Consider the following 19570-nt stretch of genomic DNA (forward strand, 5'->3'; position numbering starts at 1 on the left):
GAATTTGGATCATTATGTAAAAAAGTTACTTCAAATATTTTTAGAGATCAAAGAGTTTTATTAGATAAAATGAAAGCAATTAAAAAATCAAAACAATAAATTAAAATATTCTTTTTTTTTTAAATCAAAAAATAATAATTTTCAAATTGATCAATTGTTTTTTTTAAATAAAATAAACCATTTATTTGGGGCTTTTTATTTGTTATTTATTATTTATTATTTTATTTTGGTAATTTCTTTAATTCACGTAATAACCAAGTAGCAATTGTTAAAAGAGTTAATGAACCTGCTTGATGTGAGGCGGCAAGTGAAACAGGTACAAATGTTAAAAGAGTTGAAATACCTAAAATTACTTGAGCAGTACCCATAACAGCTAAACTATTAACAGCTAAACGAGCTTTTGGTGATAATGCTTTACGACCACGATAGGCGAAAGCGGTAAGGGCAAGAATTGAACCATAGGTAATACAAGCAAGAACTCTATGTTGGAATTGGACAGTTACATCGTGTTCAAAACAGTTTTTATAGGCTGGTTTAATTTTTGGATTGATAATATCATCTGGAATCCAATCATCACCCATCTTTGGAAAAGTGTTATAAACTAAACCAGCATCGAGACCAGCAACAAAAGCACCAGACATGGCAGTGACACCAATGAGACCAGCTACAGCGTGAGAATATTTCTTCATTTTTGGAGCAAAGTTTTGAAGATTTGGATTGGAAGCGATAGCGGCTTTAATTTGTTTGATCATGGAAACAGATAATTGACCTGGTCTAACTAAACCTAAACCAAACCAAAACAAAGCGGTATAAATGACAAATGCACTGCCTAAATGAGCAGCTAATCTATACTGACTGACTCTTGGTACCTCACCTTGAATTAATTTTTCGTCTAAACCACTTTTAACCATATACCAACCAAGTGCACCTTGGGCACCACCCATTAAAAATACAACTGATAATTTTTTAGCTAATGAACGATCGATATAACCTTTCTTTAAGTAATAAACAAATGGGAAAAAGAATGCAACACCAATGACTCTACCTAATAAACGATGTGAATATTCCCAAAAGAAGATTTGTTTAAATTCGTCTAATGTCATACCCATATTTAATTTTTTATATTCTGGGAATTGTTTATATTTTTCAAATTCTGCCTCCCATTCTTCTTGTGTTAATGGTGGAATTGTGCCAACAACTGGTTTCCATTCGACCATTGATAAACCAGATTCTGTTAAACGTGTAATACCACCAATTACAATCATTGCACCAACTAAACCACATGAGAATAATAACCATCTACCAACTTTTTTATTTGGTTCTGATTGTTCAATTTCTTCATCTTCATTAACTTTTTCTTCTTTTTGTTGTTGTTGTTGTTGAGATTTTTGTTCTTGTTGTTCTTGTTGTTTTTGTTCGTTAGTTGAATAAAATCTTTTATAGCTATTGTTATTATTTAAAATTTGATTAAAAATTGATTTTGAATATAAATTACTATTAACATTATTTGATTTGGCTTTAATAGATGATGAGATTGGTATTGTTAATTTTGATGTAGTTATGCTTGCATTATTTAAAATATTTTTATTAAATAATCTATTTGGTTTAATATGTTTTAAATTTACTCTTGAACCAAGCATCATTTTTTTTTCTTTTTAAAGTTTATAATACAAACAAACTTGATGCACTACAAAACAAAAAATAGAGAAATGAAAAGATGTAAATTAAAAATGTAAATGAAAAAAAAAAAAATTTTAAAAAAAAAAAATCAAAAAAAAAAAATAATAAAAAATAATTTTAAACCAAATCAAAAAAAATAAAAAATAAAAAAACAATAGCAACAATGACATAAAAATTTGTTTGAAATTTATATGATTTTCTTATATGCACATTTTTTTTTCAAAAAGATATTTTTAAAAAAAACTCGAAATTTTATTATAAACAACAAAAATATGTTAACATCAAAAAATAAAATTATTGTTGAAAAGACATCACAATTTGTTTTTAAATTTCAAATTCTGGAGTGATTTTAATTTTCCCCCAGAAACAACACAGTTTTTAACGAAACAAAATAAAAGAAAAAATAATTTATTTTTAAAGATTTACAAAAATAAAATTAAGATTTTGTTTTTGATAAAATTAATTGTAAAATTAATTATTTTTTTTAATAACAATTATTTACAGAAAAAGTTTGTGTATTATTTTTAATTTTTTGGTTTAAAAATAAAATCATCTAAATCTTCGTGCTTGCTAGAGGAGAATTGTGAAATATCCACTCTACATAAATCTTCGTATTCTTCATCAATATCGACATCAATCACAGAGGTAACTTGTGGGAGTTTGGTTTTCTTTGATTTACTACTGTTTGTTTGTTTTGAATTTGATTTTTTGGATGGTGTGGTATCTAACATTAAATCATCATCGAAAAGATCAATAGCATCATCATCATTAAATTTGTTTGATTTTGTCAATTTTGATGGTGTGGATGGTGCACTCTTTGAAGATTTGGTGGTTGTTTTTTTTGGAGTTTTTTTTACAGGTGTTGAGGTTGATGTTGTAGTTGATGATTTCTTTTTGCTTGCAGCCGGTTTTTTTTTGGATTTACTTGAATCTTCATCAAAATAATCAATTTCTTCGTCTTCACTATTATCTTGATCATCTTCATCGCTGTTATTTTCGTTGTTTTCTTCTTCGCCATCGTCTTCTTCATCATCTTCATAATTATAATCATAGTCATCTTCGTCATCCATTTGATTATTTTGTTCTTTTAATTTCATTCTTTGTTCTTTTCTTAATTTTTTTTCATCTAATTTTCTTTTTCTTTCTTTGTCTGATTGTTCCACTTTTTCTAAAAGGGAATTGATAAATGTATCTGAAATATTAGCATTCAGCTCGATACTAGAAATATCAGCATTGAGTGATTGGTTATCTTCATCATCTAAAACTTTACCTAAAAGATTCTTTTTACTCTCTACTAAGTTCCAAATTGATTCATCAACAGTGCCCATACCGATAAGATATTGAACCAAAACTGATGAGGTTTGACCATAACGATGTGCTCTATCTTCTGCTTGGAATAATACACCAGGGGTCCATAGCAATTCAGCAAAAATAACACAGGTAGCAGCAGTTAAAGTTAGACCGGTACCAGCAGCGGTAATACTAAGAACTGCAATACGACATTTGGGGTTACTTTGAAAATGATTTACAAGTTCATTACGATTTTGAGCTTGAGTGGAACCTACAATTGTAATAAAATCCAATTTCTCTTTGTCTATTTTTATCTTTCTGAGCATATTACAAATACCTTCTATCACACCTTTATGATGAGCGAAAATTAAAAACTTTTGGTCTGGTGGGGCATCGGTAAGTTTATCTTTTAAAAATTGGTTGATAGCCGATAGTTTATAAAGACCTGTATCACGTAGCAACTTTAAAAACATACTACTTTTCGAACCTCTTGCGCTCATTGCAGTACGATTATCCACACCGCCATCACCCATCACTTTAGAATGTTGACGAATTTTCTCTACTGTTTGCTTGATATCCTTTAATCTCTTTTTATCTAGTTTGACGGTAATTCTTTCTCTTCTTTTCGCTGGTAGCTCTGTTAGTACTTCATCTTTTAGTCTTCTTATCATAAATGTATTGAGGAATAGATTTAACTCTTTGGTATTTGAGAAACCACTAGTATTGATTGAATAACGATCTTTATAAGCTGCACAATATCTATAAGCGTAATCCATCCAACTCATAAAATTTGGTTTGATACAATTAATTTGATTATAAAGTTCTATGGGTCTTGAAAGTGCAGGTGTACCAGATAACAGAATGGTACGTTTTGCTCTAGATAGAATATCGCATGAACTCTTTGAACGTTGAGATCTAAATACATTTTGTTTTATATAATGACATTCATCGAGGACAACAACCTTGAAACCCTTTTTAAGAATCACATCCAATTTAGTAGTTACCAAGTCATAACTGATAATATTGATTAGCCCATTGAGACCACATTTACCATTCATCACCAAATTAATATCGGAGGAGGGAATTTGAGGAAAAAATTTTTCGATCGAATCAGCCCAAACTAGACGAAGTGATGATGGAGTAACAATTAATAATGGCCATTCGTTCCTATAGTGATATGCAATTGATATACCTTGAATTGTTTTACCTAGACCCATATCATCTGCAATTAAACATCTTCCACCTTTTTCTATACCAAATTCGATGCCCTTCTTTTGAAATGGTAAAAGTGAACTTGGCATCTGTGAAAAATCTATATCTAATGGTTTTGGATCACTTGCATTTTCAGGCTTTAAAAATGTTTTTATGATATGTGGTGGCAATCTGTGCACCTTTAACTCTGATTGGTTTAATGAATATAGTTTTGCACATAGCCTATCATGCTCCTGTATTTTAAATAGCCACCACTTGCAACCTTGATATTCTTTATAATGTGCACCTGGTACACTTTCAAAAATTGCATCGATAACATTATTATATTGTTCTACTGATGTAAATAGTTCTTCTGACACTAACTGGAATATAATATCCTTTCTAATATTTAGCCTAGGTTGTTGTGATATTCCAGGTATTAAAACATTATTTATATAAGATTCTGATAAATTTTGCTGTCCTATATTATTATTGGTATTATTATTATTATTATTATTGTTATTATTATCGGTATTATTATGTAAAATTGTATTTATATTGGGTTTAGTTAAATTATTTATTAAATTATTATTTAATTTACTAAATGCATTTGGTATCGGTTTGGTTGGAGTTAAGGATGCTGGTTTTTGTGGTAGCTGTGGTTTAAGTAATGTGGATGGTTTGGTTGGCGTTAAGGATGCCGGTTTTTGTGGCAATTGTGGTTTTAATGAAAAAGTAGATGGTTTTTGAGGTGTATTAGGAGCAGATTTTGATATTTCTATAGGATTTGGTTGTGAAACTACTGCTTTATTGTGGATATTACCATTATTAATGGAGTTATTTGGATTGTTTACTTGAGTTGTAAACGTTTTATTAAAAGGTTTTGAGGGTAGTGAAGGTTTTAAAATAGATTTATTTACAGTGTTTAGTTGATTATTATTATTATTATTGTTATTATTATTATTATTATTATTATTATTATTATTATTGTTATTATTTATATTATTATTTATATTATTATTTATATCATTTTCTAATTCGAAATCAAAATCAATATCAATATCAAAATCTTCCACTATTATATCATTATTGTTATTTTTATTTGACGATATCATATCGAATTTTTATTATATACAGATTTATTTGCTTTTTTAACAATTAAGTTTTAAAAGACTGTTGATAGTATAAAAAAATAAATAAATAAAAAAAAAAAAATGAAAAAATGAAAAAAATAAATAAAAATAAATTTTTTTAATTTATTTTAATTTTATTTTTTATTGGAATTTCTTCTTTTTTTTTTTTTGCATTTGGACAATTGCTGTTGTTATCAAAAATAATTAATATTAAAAAATGATCATTTTTTTTGAATTTTATTTATACATTTTTAAATAAATCGAATTGGATTTTTTAAATTTTATTTTTATTTTTTTATTTTATTATTTTTTATTTAACACTTTAAGCCACATTGGGTACAGAAACGATTATTTGGTTGTAAAATATTTGGACAACCCCCACATTTCTTTGGACCATTGGTTGAAACTTTTGGTGAGGATGATGGTGAAGATGATTGAGTAGTTACTTTTGAGCCTGATGAATTGAAACCAGATGGAGTTGAAACAACTTTATCAACTGATGAAACTGTATTAAGTCTTTCTTTAACTGTTTTTGGAGGTGGTGAGGCACTAGTGGAGGGTTGGGATGGTACATAACCATCAATTGGAGCTAATGGATATTTTTGTTTTAAATTTTCATCAGGGTTGCAATGAATAATTTCATGAATTGCAAAAACTTTTGGTGCTTTAGCTTGCTCTTCTCTAATCAACAAACCATGGCAAATTTGATGATAATCCTATAATGATATTTATTTATTTTTTTTTTATTTTAAAAATTGAGATTATTAATTATTAGCTAAAATTTTCTATTTTTGATTTATTTCATAATTTCGATTTCTTTTTAATTTACCTGATTTTTATAAAATTGACGTTCTGCAAAATATACCTATTTGTATTTAAAATAAGAATTATTAGTTTTTATTGATAATTTAAATTGAATAATTTAAATAAAAAATACTTTTTTATTACAATATGGACAAGTACTCATTATTTATTTATTTATATATATGTATAGTTTATTATTTATAATTTAAAAATAAATTTTTTGGATTTAAAAATAATTGAAAAAAAAAAAAAAATAAAAAAAAAATAAAATTTTATTTTTTTGAAAATTAATGGGTTTTGGATTTTATTATAAAAAAAAATGGTTTGTTTGTTTGATAGTTTATTTATAGGTAATTTAAATACAAATATTTATAATTATGATTACTCTTATTCTCTAAAGGTTAAGAATTTCTAAAAAACTTTATATTTTATAATTTTTTATAATTTATTTTTTTTTTTTTTTTAAAATTTTTTTTTTTTTTTTAATTTTATTAAATTTTTTTTTAATTTTTTTAATTTTTTTTAAATTCATTTTCTCATAAAATTCAAAAAGAGTAATATTATTCGTTTTGTTGTGTATATAATTTATATAAAATGGGTTTTGGACAAGTTATTATAGGGCCACCAGGATCAGGTAAAACAGTTTATTGTAATGGTATGTCACAATATTTAGCATCCATCGGAAGAAAGGTATCAATTGTAAATTTAGATCCATCCAACGAGAATATACCATATGAATGCGCAGTAAACATACAAGATTTAATAGATTTTCAGGAAGTTGTAGAAAAGACTGATTTGGGACCTAATGGAGGTTTAATATTTTGTATGGAATATTTAGAAAAGAATATAGATTGGTTAAAAGAAAAATTATTACCCCTAAAGGATCATTATATTTTATTTGACTGTCCTGGTCAAGTTGAACTATATACTCATTATAAAGTTATTTCAAATTTATTAGAAAATATATCAAAATGGTCATTTAGAGTAAATATAAGAGTTAAAGAAAAAAAACAAAAAAAAAAAAAAAAAACTAATATAATAACCAAAATTTTTTATTATACTAGCTAACAGTTATTCAAATTTTTGATTCATTTTATTGTAAAAACCCAAGTCATTTTATATCAATTTTATTAGTATCACTATCATCAATGGTTAGAATAGAATTGCCCCATGTTAATGTTTTATCAAAGATGGACTTAATCGAACAAAATGGACCTTTGGATTTCCAATTAGATTATTATACAGATGTTTTAGATTTAAGTTATCTAAATTCGTTTTTAGATAAAGACCCACGTTTAAAGAGATTTAGTGAATTGAATAAATCAATTGCAGGTGTTATAGAAGATTTTAGTTTAGTCAATTTCATACCTTTAAATATTATGGATAAAAAGAGCGTTGCAAATTTAATTGTTTCAATCGATAAAAGTAATGGTTATATTTATGGTTCATTAGACACAAATACATCAATTATGGAAATCCAAGAAAGAGAAACCCAATGGAATTTTGACAAATATCAAGAAGTTCAAGAAGCTTATTACCAATCTTTTGAAGATGACGATGTAATTTATGAACACGATGAAAATAATGAGGATGAATTTTCAAAATATTTAAATAGATAAAATAATATTAAAGAAAAATAAAATAAAATAAAAACTATAGTTTTTTTTTTTTAAAATAATATAGTTATATGGGTTTTTTTTTTTCTTTTATTTACGTTTTGATTCTATTTCATTTATAAATTTAGTTGCAATGTCAGTTGCTTCTTTTGTATTTTTGGCTTCAGAGATAACACGAATAATGTGTTCGGTATTTGATTTACGGAGATGAACCCACCAATCTGCAGAGTCAATTTTTAAACCATCTTCTTGGTTGATAACAACACCTTCTTTATTTTCATATTGTTTGGTGTATTCTGCTAAAATAGCATCTGGGTCTAAACCTTCAATACCAGCTTTTAATTTGACAATTTCGTAGGTTGGTAAAGTGGTTCTCTTGAATTCACTAATGGAGGCAGCATTACGATTGGCTAATAATTGAAGGGCTAATGTAGCGGCAACTGGTGCATCACGACCAATATGAATATCTGGTAACATAACACCACCATTACCCTCTCCACCAATTACGGCATTAACTTGTTGCATCTTTTTGGCGACTTGGATTTCACCGACTGGTGCACAAATAACTTGTGAGTCGTATTTCTTGCAAATGTCATCGATGGCACGTGATGATGATAAATTCTTACAAACATTTCCTCTACGGCCGCAATCACCCAATAATAATTCTACTGCCATTGCTAAAGTATATTCTTCACCTAATGGTACACCTTTGTCATCAATGAAAACACAACGATCAACATCTGGGTCAACAGCAATACCAAAATCGGCTTTATGTGTTTTTACTAATTCGCAAAGTTGGCCTAAATTTGCAGGTACTGGTTCTGGTGTATGTGCAAATAAACCAGTTGGCTCTAAATTGATACCAATAACTTCACATCCTAATTCTGTTAATAAATATGACATAATTGGACCACCTGCACCATTGACAGAGTCTAAACAAACTTTAAATTTCTTTTCTTTAATTTTATCTACACTAATAAATGGTAATTTGAAAATTGCTTCAATATGTTCTTTGTTGGCAGTTGTATTACAAACTACTGATCCTAATTTATCATAATTTGGGAATTTGAATGATGATGGATTATCTGCTAAACTAAATAAAACTTCACATTCGACTGGTGCAATAAATAAACCATCAGGACCAACAAACTTTAAACCATTCCATTCTACTGGGTTGTGACTACTTGTAATAACAATACCACCAGATGATTTTGTTTTTTCTACCATATATTGTACCTAAATTTTTCAAATATATAAAAATGTTAATATATCTTTTAAACATAACTGTCACAATAATAATAATTAAAATATTACTGTTGGAGTTGCTGCAATATCTATATGAATAACTTGATAACCCATTGAAATTAATGAACCATTAACAATCATTTCAATCCAAGGACCTGAAACTCTAGAGTCACGTCCAACTACAATTTTTTTTTGTTTTTGATTGTAATATTTTTCTGATTCTAATAGTTGGGTGAATCCAATAATATGATTTGAAACTAATGTGGGTGTCCATGATTGTCCAATAACACCTCTTACACCTGAAATACTTCTAATCATACTCATTTTTTAAAATATATATAAAATATTAAACAAATAAATGAAAATTTTAAAAAAAATAATAATGGTTTAATTTAAAAAAAAAAAAAATAAAAAAAATAAAAATTAAAAAAAAAATAAAAATAAAATTAAAAAAATAAAAATAAAATGATGATCACACACACATATATAATTATTTATAAATCTAAATACAGTTAATTCAATTATTAATTTAATTAATTTTTATTTTTTTATTCGCAATAATAATATTCCTTATTTAGTTGGGCTTGTTCTTGCAGTCTTATAATTGTATAGATTAGTATAAACATTGATCTTGTAACTATTATTGTAGAGTTATCACCCGGGACTATAAATCTATTGTTAAATTCTCTTATTAATATTTTTTGACCTTTAATGATATCTTTAAAATTTGGAATTAAATTATTATCGTATAGGTATTCGATTACATCATATCTTGCGGTACCACTATCAAAATGAAGAACCTCTTTAATAATACTGAAATCTATTTGGAAATTAAATGATGTAAATATTGATCTAATTAACTGATAAATTGAAATATCACCATCTACCAATGCATTTCTATGTAGTTTATAAATGTGGTCATTATCCAATTGAAGGTCATTGTAGATAAATTGCTTCTTTTCTTTTAGGATATATTCAATAATGGGGTGGCAGTTCATATTGTTCATTTCGCTAAATATCTTTAAGATGAGATCTTTCTTTTGCTCGTGATCAAGATGATGGATCCAGAGAAATTCTAAAATATCGAATCTATAGAGACATACTTCTAATACTTTGTCAGAGTCATCGAGATGAACCTTGATGAGGGGGTCGTAGAAACGCACAAAGTAATCAATAGGTAAATCTCTATAGATAGAGTCTGCAACATCTAATTTCTTATTTATTGCACCATTAGTTTGGAAATATTCCCATACCTTTTGATAATAACCTTCATAAAGCAGCATTACAAGACTCTTTGATTCATTATCTTCATCTTCTTTTACGGTTTCTTTTGAAATGTCATCTACATGGTATTTGATCGTAATTAAATCATAAAAGCTTTCTTTATATTGGTTCTTTAATTGGTTTTTTTCCGATGGTATTAAGTCAAATATAAATTGTTTATCAATGTCGATTTGTTTAAATATTTCTTCCAATAAACACTCTATATCAAACGGATCCAAATATCCATTTAAAAATAAAAACCCTATAATTTCTTTATTCCCACCGCCAATAACATTATTTAAATCTTCAGTTGTTAAAGTGCTGTTTATTTGTAGTGTTGATATAATTTTAACTATTTGACTATATTCTTTGAATATTATTGATTTTATTAAATTTAATATTAAAATATTGGATTTATTGAGATAAAAAGGGTTCTTTTCTTTAAATTTAAAAAAGATATTTACTGAGTCTTGATCTAGATTTAAATATAGTTGAATGGTTTGATCCACATTAAATTGATTTTGAAAAGAGTATATATTTTTGAAGTTGGAGTAAATTTCTTCATTTATAATTTCAGGTTGCTGTTGATTATATTGATAGTTTTTAAGGAAATGATTTAATAAAATTATACACTTTTTTGTTTTTAGTTTTTTTAATAGTTGATCTACATTCTTTTTTGAAAGTTCTACTGATTTCATTTGTTGAATAAATATTTCAATGTTTTTATTGTTAAATTGTTTTGTTGTTTTATTTCTTTTAAAGTGAATTTCTAACATATCTTTAAAGTAGTGGACCATATAGTAGCTGTACATTGTTCTAAACTTTTCATTGTGTATTAATAAATATTCTAATAGTTGCGAGTCATAGTATACAATAATAACTTTAAAAATTTCGAACCAGTTATAAATTATTATTGCACCACAGTTTCCATCGGAAATTAAAAAGTTAAAAAATTGTTTTGCAATTTCGATTGAGTGGGATGAGGTGTCTATTTCTTCATAATAGTTTTTTAATTTGAAAATAATATCTTTGTTTAATCTATTGGTATTGTTAGGTCCATTGATGAAAGAGAGATAAAAGTTGAATGTATCTATTGATAAATTGAATATAGAGTAGTAGAATATTAAATTGATACATAAAATGGAAGAGGAGTTTTGGGAATAATTTAATAGCATTTCTATTTGATTATAATTATTTTGTTGAAGATAATAATAAATTAAATAGACACCGAAATAATAAAAAAGCTCTCTATTAACGGTATTGGAATTGCTATTTATAATATATTTTTTTGAAGCTTGAATGAGTGCCTCCATACTACATTCTCTATTATCTATTAAAAATTGACGGAATTGAATATGATTATCAGTGAAAGAGTGTTGAATTTTTAATAATACATGGATTTTGGTGTAATCTAAACTATTGAAATAAAATTTGGTTCTATTAATGTTTAAAAAATATCCATGAAGAAGAAGAGATAAGCATGTTCTATGTAATTTTTCGTCTATTTGATGGAAAGAATTTAAACCAAAAAATTTGAATTTTACTAGTAGATCTTCTATATCTAACAAAAGTACATTTTCAATGAAATTTAGCTTCTCTTTTGTCAAATTGTTTATTAATGAGATTGAGTATATGGGTATTTCACCCCCCGAAAGAATTAATTTCTTTAACTCACTTTCATTATTTATTGCTGATGTTGGTAATGTTGAAATCTCTACTCTTGCTTTTTTTTTATTACGATTATTTTCGAAAGTGATGCTATTTATTAAATCTAATATACATTTTGCAATTTCTATTGTGCTATTTTCTAATGCTAAATCCATTAAACTGTATAATCTGTATGTTTGGTCGATGACATTGTTTCTATTAACTTTACTATAATATTTAATACCACTATTATTTTGAAAAGATTCTGAAGATTTGTAATTATTTTTATTAAGTTCTAAATATAAAATTTTAGAAAGACTTTTGAATTGTTGAATAGAGTTCTCTTTAATTGAGTAATCTAATGAATTTAACCTTCTTAACCTTTCTTTATAAGAGTTCCATAATAGTCTATATATTTCTTCATACTGTGGCAAAAACTTGTATGTTTCTAAATATAGATCTCTTAAACCTTCGTGATTTATAAAAATAAAATGATTTGATTTTAATTTATCCAAAATCATTTCGAATCGATTTTTTGAGGCTAATTTTTTTAGTGATATTGAACTTTCATAACTATTATCTGAATTTTGATTTTTTAAAAAAGAAAAAATGTGATTTTTAATTACAAGCGATCTGAAACATTTAAAAAATAAAAAATCGTTATTAATTTCGATATCCATTATTTTTTATATTATAACTATATTTTTTAAAGCTAATAATATTATTTATTTATTTATATATGATTTTTTATTTAAATGGCTGTGATAAGAAAATTTTATTTTTTTTATTTTTTTTTATTTTTTTTTAATGAATGTCTACAATTTTAAATTTAAATAAATAAAATTTTTTTTTTTTTTTTTTACTTTCTGTAAATATTTTATCTTTAGATTTTTTACTTAAATAAAATTAATGGTGTAATTAATGTCCAATAATGAAATGAATCTGACGTTAATTGTCTTTTAAAATATTAAAAAAAATAAAAATAAAAAAATAAAAAAAATAAAATAAATAAAAAACTAAATTCTTTTATTTTTTTAAAATTCATTTCAACAAAAAAAAAAAACTAAAAAAAAAAACAAAACAGAAAAAATAAAAATAAAAATAAAATAAAAATAAATATATTTTGGTATAAAATAATTTTAAATTAGATTTCTTTTTTATTTTTTTTTTTTTAAAAAATTTAATTTTATTGTAATTATTATTAGTTTTTTTTAATTTTTTTATATGATCACATCAGTTTTCATTAATGCTACCCATACTATTGTTCCTACTATATATGTTGTACCTGATATAATAAAAATATAACTCCAATCCCCATTAAAAGCATCTAAAATATACCCACCAACTAAAGGTCCTAACATGGATGGAATTGCTGATCCTAAATTACCGATACCCATTGCAATTGAAGCATTTTTGACTGTTGAGATGTCTAATGTTATCATTTGATATCCTACGTTAGAAAAGCCATTTGCACAAATTGCTATAGTTATAAAAGCTATTTTACCAACATTATCCACATGTACTCTTGCTAACAACATTAAAAATAGAGCTGGCAACCAATAGACGAATGAACCTAAAACTTTACGAATTGTATTTTTTTTATATCCTCTTGATTCTAATTTATCTGAAACATACCCAAATACAATAGAGTTTAAAAAGGCGATGAAAAATGGCAACGAGTTGAAGCAAGCGAAAATAAAACCAGTACTGTAACCAAGCTGTTTTGATAAATAGGTTGGATACCAGTTTAACAATAAAAAGTAACCCCAATTACAAGTAATGTTTAAATAAAGCAATGTTATTACACTTTGAGATGTTAAAAATGTTCTTATTATAAAAAAGTATGAGTCCTTTTCTTTCTTTAATGTTGGAGGATCCATACTATCTTTTGATTGGGAGATTGAATTTGATGAGGAACTAATATAGTCCACCTCACTGTCTATACTTTCATCTTTGCTATTTGTAAAGCTATTTAGACTGTTATCTAAATCTCTACTTGAAGTATTTTCATTTTGAATTTCTATTTTTTGATTATTTCCTTTTATTTCATCCATATCTATATCCTTTGTGAATTCTTCTTTTCCATGATTAATGAATAACAACTCATTAGGATGAATTCCAATGATAATATCCTTTGGGTAATCTGACATAAAAACCAACCAAAGCAAAGACCACAATAAACAGCATCCTCCTATTATATAGAAGCTCATTTCCCATGAGAAATAGTCTAAAATAACTGGTGTACTGAAATCGCCAACAACAGTTCCAATAAATATACCACTCCATATTATACTTGCTGAAGTTGATCTTTGACTCAGAGGAATCCATCTTGCAACCATCCAGTTTATAGTTGAATATGCAACACCTTGAAATATACCACATGCAACCCTAACCAATATTAAAAGAGCATTATGCTTGGCTGTTACCGGTACCAAAAACAATGTACAAACTGATGTAGTTAGACCCACTAAAAATACTTTTTTCCCGCCGAATCTATCACATAATGCCTGTGCTGGTAATTGGGTACATAAATAACCCATTGCAAATGCAGCTAATAAAACCCCTTTGAATGAATCATTCCAATGATATTGTTGTTTCATCTTGATAACTGTTACACTTAATACTATTCTGGTTACATTGCATACTATTAATGATATAAAACTTAAAATGATGAATATGAATCTTCTTGGAAAGTAAAATCGGGGTAAAGGGTATAGGTTTTTTATATTAGATTCATCTTTTTTTTCGCTATATTTAAAAAAAAAATTAGTATAAATTTAAAAACCCATTATTGATCTATAAAAAATACATACTATTTAACATTTCCATTATCTCTATCTTCATCCATTTTTTATAAAAACTATATATATTTTATAAATAATTTCTATCCTGTGCAAAAAAAAAAAATAAAAAAATTAAAAATCATAATTTTTTTAAATTTATTTATCTATTTTAAAATTGAATATTATTATCTTTTTTTTTTATATCTAATTACAAATACATATTTAAAGACATAATTATTTTTTTAATGATTTAATGTTTCATTTTTTTATTTATTTTTTTATTTATTTATTAATTTATTTTTAATAAAAAAATACTATTAATACAATATCAAATTAATAAAAAACAATGTAATTACTATTGCCATAATACACATTGTAGTTTACTATAAAAAAATTATTAAAAATAAAAAAAATTAAAAAAATAAAATAATAAAATTATGGGGGTTACCGACTAGGGAGATATACAAAAGTGGGTGGGTGTTTGAAATATTACCATATAAGAATGTAGTCAAATAAGAAATACTTTTTTTAATGTATCTAATTTATTTTTATTTCATTATTTATTGTTTCAACACCCATTATAATAAAAAAATATTATTTTAGTAAAAATAGAAACAAAAAAAAATATTTTTTTTAACCCTCATAAAAATATTTTAAGAAAATGCAATTGGGCAATAAAAACTAAAAATTTATCAGATCTAGATACATCAAAATAATTTTATTTTAAACACAATTTTAATTTAAAAATCAACTTCTCCAATTTTATAATTTTCAAATAATTTTTGAGCATATAATTATAAATTTAGAAAAAAATTAAAAAACTCCCATTTGGGAGGATATTTTATTTATCTTTTTTTTTAAATTATTATAATTATTATCAAATTGAAGTGTGGTGATTGTTTTAATCAATGTATTTTAAAGGGGACAAACTAAGTGCCATAAAATATTTCTTTTTTAAATATAATGAATTGCACCATTATATAAATCTATTTTTGAATATTATTAATCTATTGCTTAATTTATAAAAAGAAAGAATATTATACTTTTAGAAATTTGTAACTATAATGGCATTTGTGATACCTTGGTGAAAAAAAGAGAACTATAAATGGAATTTTTTAAAATGATTATTTATAATAACCTGAAACAAAGTCTTTATGTGGTGCAACAATTAATTTTTTCGGTTTGCTACAACCTTTGATGATAATTTTAGTTGCAGATTTCATTGCTTTTGATGCATCTTGATGGTTTGAAAAAATAAAATTAAGAGAAAAGAACATACAAAGTTCTCCCTTAATGGTTTCGTGTAAAATCTTGAATATGCTACCATCCTTATCTACCAATATTTTACAATCACCAAATGTTATAAAATGATTGTAAAGAAGAGGAATGTTAATTTTCCCACTATCATTTAAAAAATGCTTTAATGGTGAGATATTCTTTACGTAAACCACATTAGTTAGGGGCTTTGGTTCATCATTGATATTACCTTTATTTGGTTTAATACTAGAATCTAAACTTTGAAATGATAATGGGTCCAGGGTAATTACATCATCATACCCATAAATATCAGAATTTTTAAAATTAAATGTTGATAAAGAAAAACCCAAATCCTCATTACTTGCCTCTTTACCAAATGAACCATTAAATTGTAATAGCTCCTCATTATGGATGTTAAATAAAGATTTGGTGGATGAAGAATGCTGAGCTTCAATATTATTTCTATTATTATTATTATTATTATTATTGTTTGTCATTGGGTGTATAGTATTTGAATTTATATTATTTAGTGGAATAAGTTCTTTTTTATATTCTAATTCTTTGGAGATTATTAAATGCTTTAATGATTGTATTTCTGATAGATAATTTTCATTTTTGGCAATTTGTTCTTTTAATTGGTGATCTTTATATTTAAGCTCATCCTTTAGTTTTTTTTGATGCTCCTCCTTATGTTCTAAAAGAGTTTCAATAAAAATTGATTTTTTTTGATTTTCGCTTTTTAAATAAATAAGATCTTTATCTTTTGATTCGCATTCTTTTGATAGTTTATTAATTATTATTTGTTGTATTTGTAATCTTTCATTCAACTCATTATTAATTTGATTTATTTTTATTTCACTTGAACTAACAATTGAACTAAATTTGATTAATTGATTTTCAAAACTATTTATTTCTAAATCTTTATTTATTTCGATTTTATTATTTTCTATATTATTACTATTATTGCTATTGGTACTGTTATTGATATTATTGTTATTTGAATTTTTTATATTACCGTCGTTGTCATGTAACTTTCTTGAATTATGATCTATTGAATCTAGGGTTGGTGCTAACTTTACACCACCTTGAAAATATTTTGACATTTTATTTTATTAAAAAATATTATTAATATATATAAAAAAAAACTAGATATACACAATAAAAAAATAGTTTTAGAAAAATAAAAAAAAAAACTATTAAAATTTTAAATAAAAAAAAATTAATTTATGAAAAAATATTTAAATTAATTTTTTTTTTTTTTATAAAAAAAAAAATAAAAAAATTTACAAGTAAAAAAGGAAATAAAATATGACCAATTATATATCCTTTTGTATTTCCTATAAATAAAGCTTTTATTAAATATTATCCATTGTTGAACATTTGTCGTTAAAAACAATTATAATAAATCAAAAATAAAAAATTGGATCTGCATCTGAATTTTCACCAATTTATTTTTTTTTTTTTTAATATTATAATAATTTTTTTTTATTTTTATAATATACTTCTATTATTGTAATAAACTTTTACCTAATGAAGTATTAACTTTGACTAATGTTTCAATTGGTTTTAAGCTATTTACCAATAAATCATTGTCAAATTCGATTGTATTCTTTTTGAATAATAAAAGAATGGTACTTCCACCAAAAGCGAAATAACCTAGTTCGTCACCTTTCTTTACTTTTTGACCAGGAGTGGCATTTGTTAATTGAATGGAACCAACAAGAGTTGCACCAACACTGACAAATAATACCTTTTCAAATTCATTTGAAATGATTTCTGTAACAACACGTTTGTTTTCGCAATAGACATCGACATTCTCTCTAATGGCAATTGGGTTAACAGTATATAATTCACCATCGATTGGTATTGATCTGCCAATAACACCATCAACTGGTACGTGGAATCTATGATAATCTTGTGGGGCCAATCTAGCGATAACCAAAGAACCATCTTCAAACTCTTGTGCTAATTTTTCATCTTGAACCAAGGATTGTAATGAAAAGCTTTTACCCTTGATCCAAAGCTCTGTTGAAATTTTAATGGTTGAGAATACATTTAATCTACAATCAGCAGGGCAAACTGCAATTTTTGAATTATTTGGTTCGGCAATTGGTCTAGCGGATGGTTTTAATTTTCTATAAAAGAATTGATTGAAATTGATAAATGAATTAATTGGGTCTAAAATTTCGTCAGTATTTAAATTGTGGAATTTAATGAATGGAGCAATTTCTTTTACACTTTCTAATGATTCATATTTTCTACCTGTTTTATTTGTTAAATATCTCATGAGACGTTTAACTTGGCTGTTACCAATTGCTGTTCTACCTGTTGATGTTGAATACATAATTCTTAAACTAACTTCAATATAATGTGGAATCTTTTCTTCTTCTAATTTACCAGTTTCTCTATTATGAACATAAATAACCTTAACTTTTCTACCCTTATCTGTTGATTTTAATGTACCACCCATATCCTTATGGAAAACTAATATTTAAAATAAACATTAAAAATAAATTATTTGTTTAATAAATTTTGTTTTTTTTGTTTTTTGTTTTTTTTTACTTACTATTATCAGCAATAGTGGAATAAGAATCAGAAACTTGATATGCTTCCCAAATTAAATCTGTGTTATCTTGAAGAAGTGTTTCTATTAATTTCTTTCCTTCAAGGGTATTTGTAAATAATTCTTTAAGTTCAGAAACTGAAATAGTTTCATTTTGATCTGCATCTGTTTTTTTAAACTATAAAATAAAAATAAAAATATTAATAACAATTATAAATATTATTAGTTTGCCATTAATATTATTATTATTATACATACAAGCTCTTCAATTTCAGTCTCTGGGAAATCTGGGTTTAAAGTTGTGATTAAACCAGTAAAATCTGCAATATTTAATGTTTCATCCTCTGTATGGGAGAAATGTTTTGAAATACTTGAAACAAAGGTATCATAAACCTCATGTTCTGAAATAACCTTGGTTAAAATATGAACCTCACCTCTTTCTTTAATTTTGCCATTCTTTTTAACTTTGGAAACATTTAACCATTTATCTTGAATTGGTGTTTGTAAAAGCTCCTCCATTGGAATAGTAACTTGTCCAATAAAATCATTTTTAGAAGTTTTATCCCAATCCCAAAGTTTTATTGTTAAATCATATTTGCTTTTTGATTCATGAACAAGTAAATTATAATGAGCATCGTTCCATGTTGGGTTTAAAGTTTTCTTTATAATATTTGTTTTATAAACAACTTGATTTTCAAATACAATTTCACAATATGGATCAGCATAACCATTTAAATCCATTTTTGGTAGATTTTTGGCACCACAAACTATAATATTAATTATTATATTGAAAAAAAAAAAATTATTATTAAAAAATTATAATAGTTTTTTAAAAAAATATATTTTATAAAACTTACTTTTTATTGAAAGAATTGACTGGACCTTATCCATTTTATATATTATATATAATTTTTAACTATAGTAATAAAACAATTAATGAGAAATCAAAGTTTTTATAAATTTTAAAAAAAATAAAATAAAAAAAAAAAATATTATAGAAAAATAAAAATCTTTTTTTTTTTAAAATTAAATTCAATTTTTTTTTAAAATAAATTATTTTCATACCCTTACCGTATTTGTGTTGTAATGCACTTTTTT

The 19570-nt window shown here is 25.1% G+C and overlaps 8 protein-coding genes across 8 annotated transcripts; 1 reads left to right on the top strand and 7 right to left on the bottom strand.

The window, feature by feature from the left end:
- Positions 1–165: 165 nt before the first annotated feature.
- DICPUDRAFT_54540 (uncharacterized protein) lies at positions 166–1640 on the bottom strand (the record flags this gene model as incomplete). The annotated part of the gene is made up of 2 exons (XM_003286815.1): positions 166–733; positions 770–1640. 2 exons carry the CDS (start codon positions 1638–1640, stop codon positions 222–224), a joined length of 1383 nt encoding a protein of 460 aa, XP_003286863.1. The 3' UTR covers positions 166–221.
- A 1305-nt stretch (positions 1641–2945) lies between these two features.
- DICPUDRAFT_31594 (uncharacterized protein) lies at positions 2946–4547 on the bottom strand (the record flags this gene model as incomplete). Its single annotated transcript, XM_003286816.1, has 1 exon — positions 2946–4547. A coding segment is annotated over one exon (1602 nt), but the record flags the coding sequence as incomplete, so codon positions are not given.
- A 1061-nt stretch (positions 4548–5608) lies between these two features.
- Positions 5609–6261, bottom strand: DICPUDRAFT_77737 (uncharacterized protein; the record flags this gene model as incomplete). The annotated part of the gene is made up of 3 exons (XM_003286817.1): positions 5609–6010; positions 6124–6159; positions 6232–6261. 3 exons carry the CDS (start codon positions 6259–6261, stop codon positions 5609–5611), a joined length of 468 nt encoding a protein of 155 aa, XP_003286865.1.
- A 431-nt stretch (positions 6262–6692) lies between these two features.
- Positions 6693–7717, top strand: DICPUDRAFT_31574 (uncharacterized protein; the record flags this gene model as incomplete). Its single annotated transcript, XM_003286803.1, has 2 exons — positions 6693–7082; positions 7163–7717. The coding sequence occupies 2 exons, from the start codon at positions 6693–6695 to the stop codon at positions 7715–7717; spliced, it is 945 nt and encodes a 314-aa protein (XP_003286851.1).
- An 87-nt stretch (positions 7718–7804) lies between these two features.
- Positions 7805–9283, bottom strand: DICPUDRAFT_150876 (uncharacterized protein; the record flags this gene model as incomplete). The annotated part of the gene is made up of 2 exons (XM_003286818.1): positions 7805–8950; positions 9029–9283. 2 exons carry the CDS (start codon positions 9281–9283, stop codon positions 7805–7807), a joined length of 1401 nt encoding a protein of 466 aa, XP_003286866.1.
- Positions 9284–9507: 224 nt separating this feature from the next.
- On the bottom strand, positions 9508–12549 carry DICPUDRAFT_150877 (uncharacterized protein; the record flags this gene model as incomplete). Its single annotated transcript, XM_003286819.1, has 2 exons — positions 9508–11633; positions 11898–12549. 2 exons carry the CDS (start codon positions 12547–12549, stop codon positions 9508–9510), a joined length of 2778 nt encoding a protein of 925 aa, XP_003286867.1.
- A 540-nt stretch (positions 12550–13089) lies between these two features.
- On the bottom strand, positions 13090–17012 carry DICPUDRAFT_150878 (uncharacterized protein; the record flags this gene model as incomplete). Its single annotated transcript, XM_003286820.1, has 2 exons — positions 13090–14513; positions 15932–17012. 2 exons carry the CDS (start codon positions 17010–17012, stop codon positions 13090–13092), a joined length of 2505 nt encoding a protein of 834 aa, XP_003286868.1.
- Positions 17013–17416: 404 nt separating this feature from the next.
- Positions 17417–19363, bottom strand: DICPUDRAFT_77743 (uncharacterized protein; the record flags this gene model as incomplete). The annotated part of the gene is made up of 4 exons (XM_003286821.1): positions 17417–18393; positions 18476–18650; positions 18731–19239; positions 19330–19363. The coding sequence occupies 4 exons, from the start codon at positions 19361–19363 to the stop codon at positions 17417–17419; spliced, it is 1695 nt and encodes a 564-aa protein (XP_003286869.1).
- Positions 19364–19570: the final 207 nt, after the last annotated feature.

The sequence above is a fragment of the Dictyostelium purpureum genome (genome assembly GCF_000190715.1).
Source record: "Dictyostelium purpureum unplaced genomic scaffold DICPUscaffold_81, whole genome shotgun sequence".
Classification (NCBI taxonomy): Eukaryota; Evosea; class Eumycetozoa; order Dictyosteliales; family Dictyosteliaceae; genus Dictyostelium; species Dictyostelium purpureum.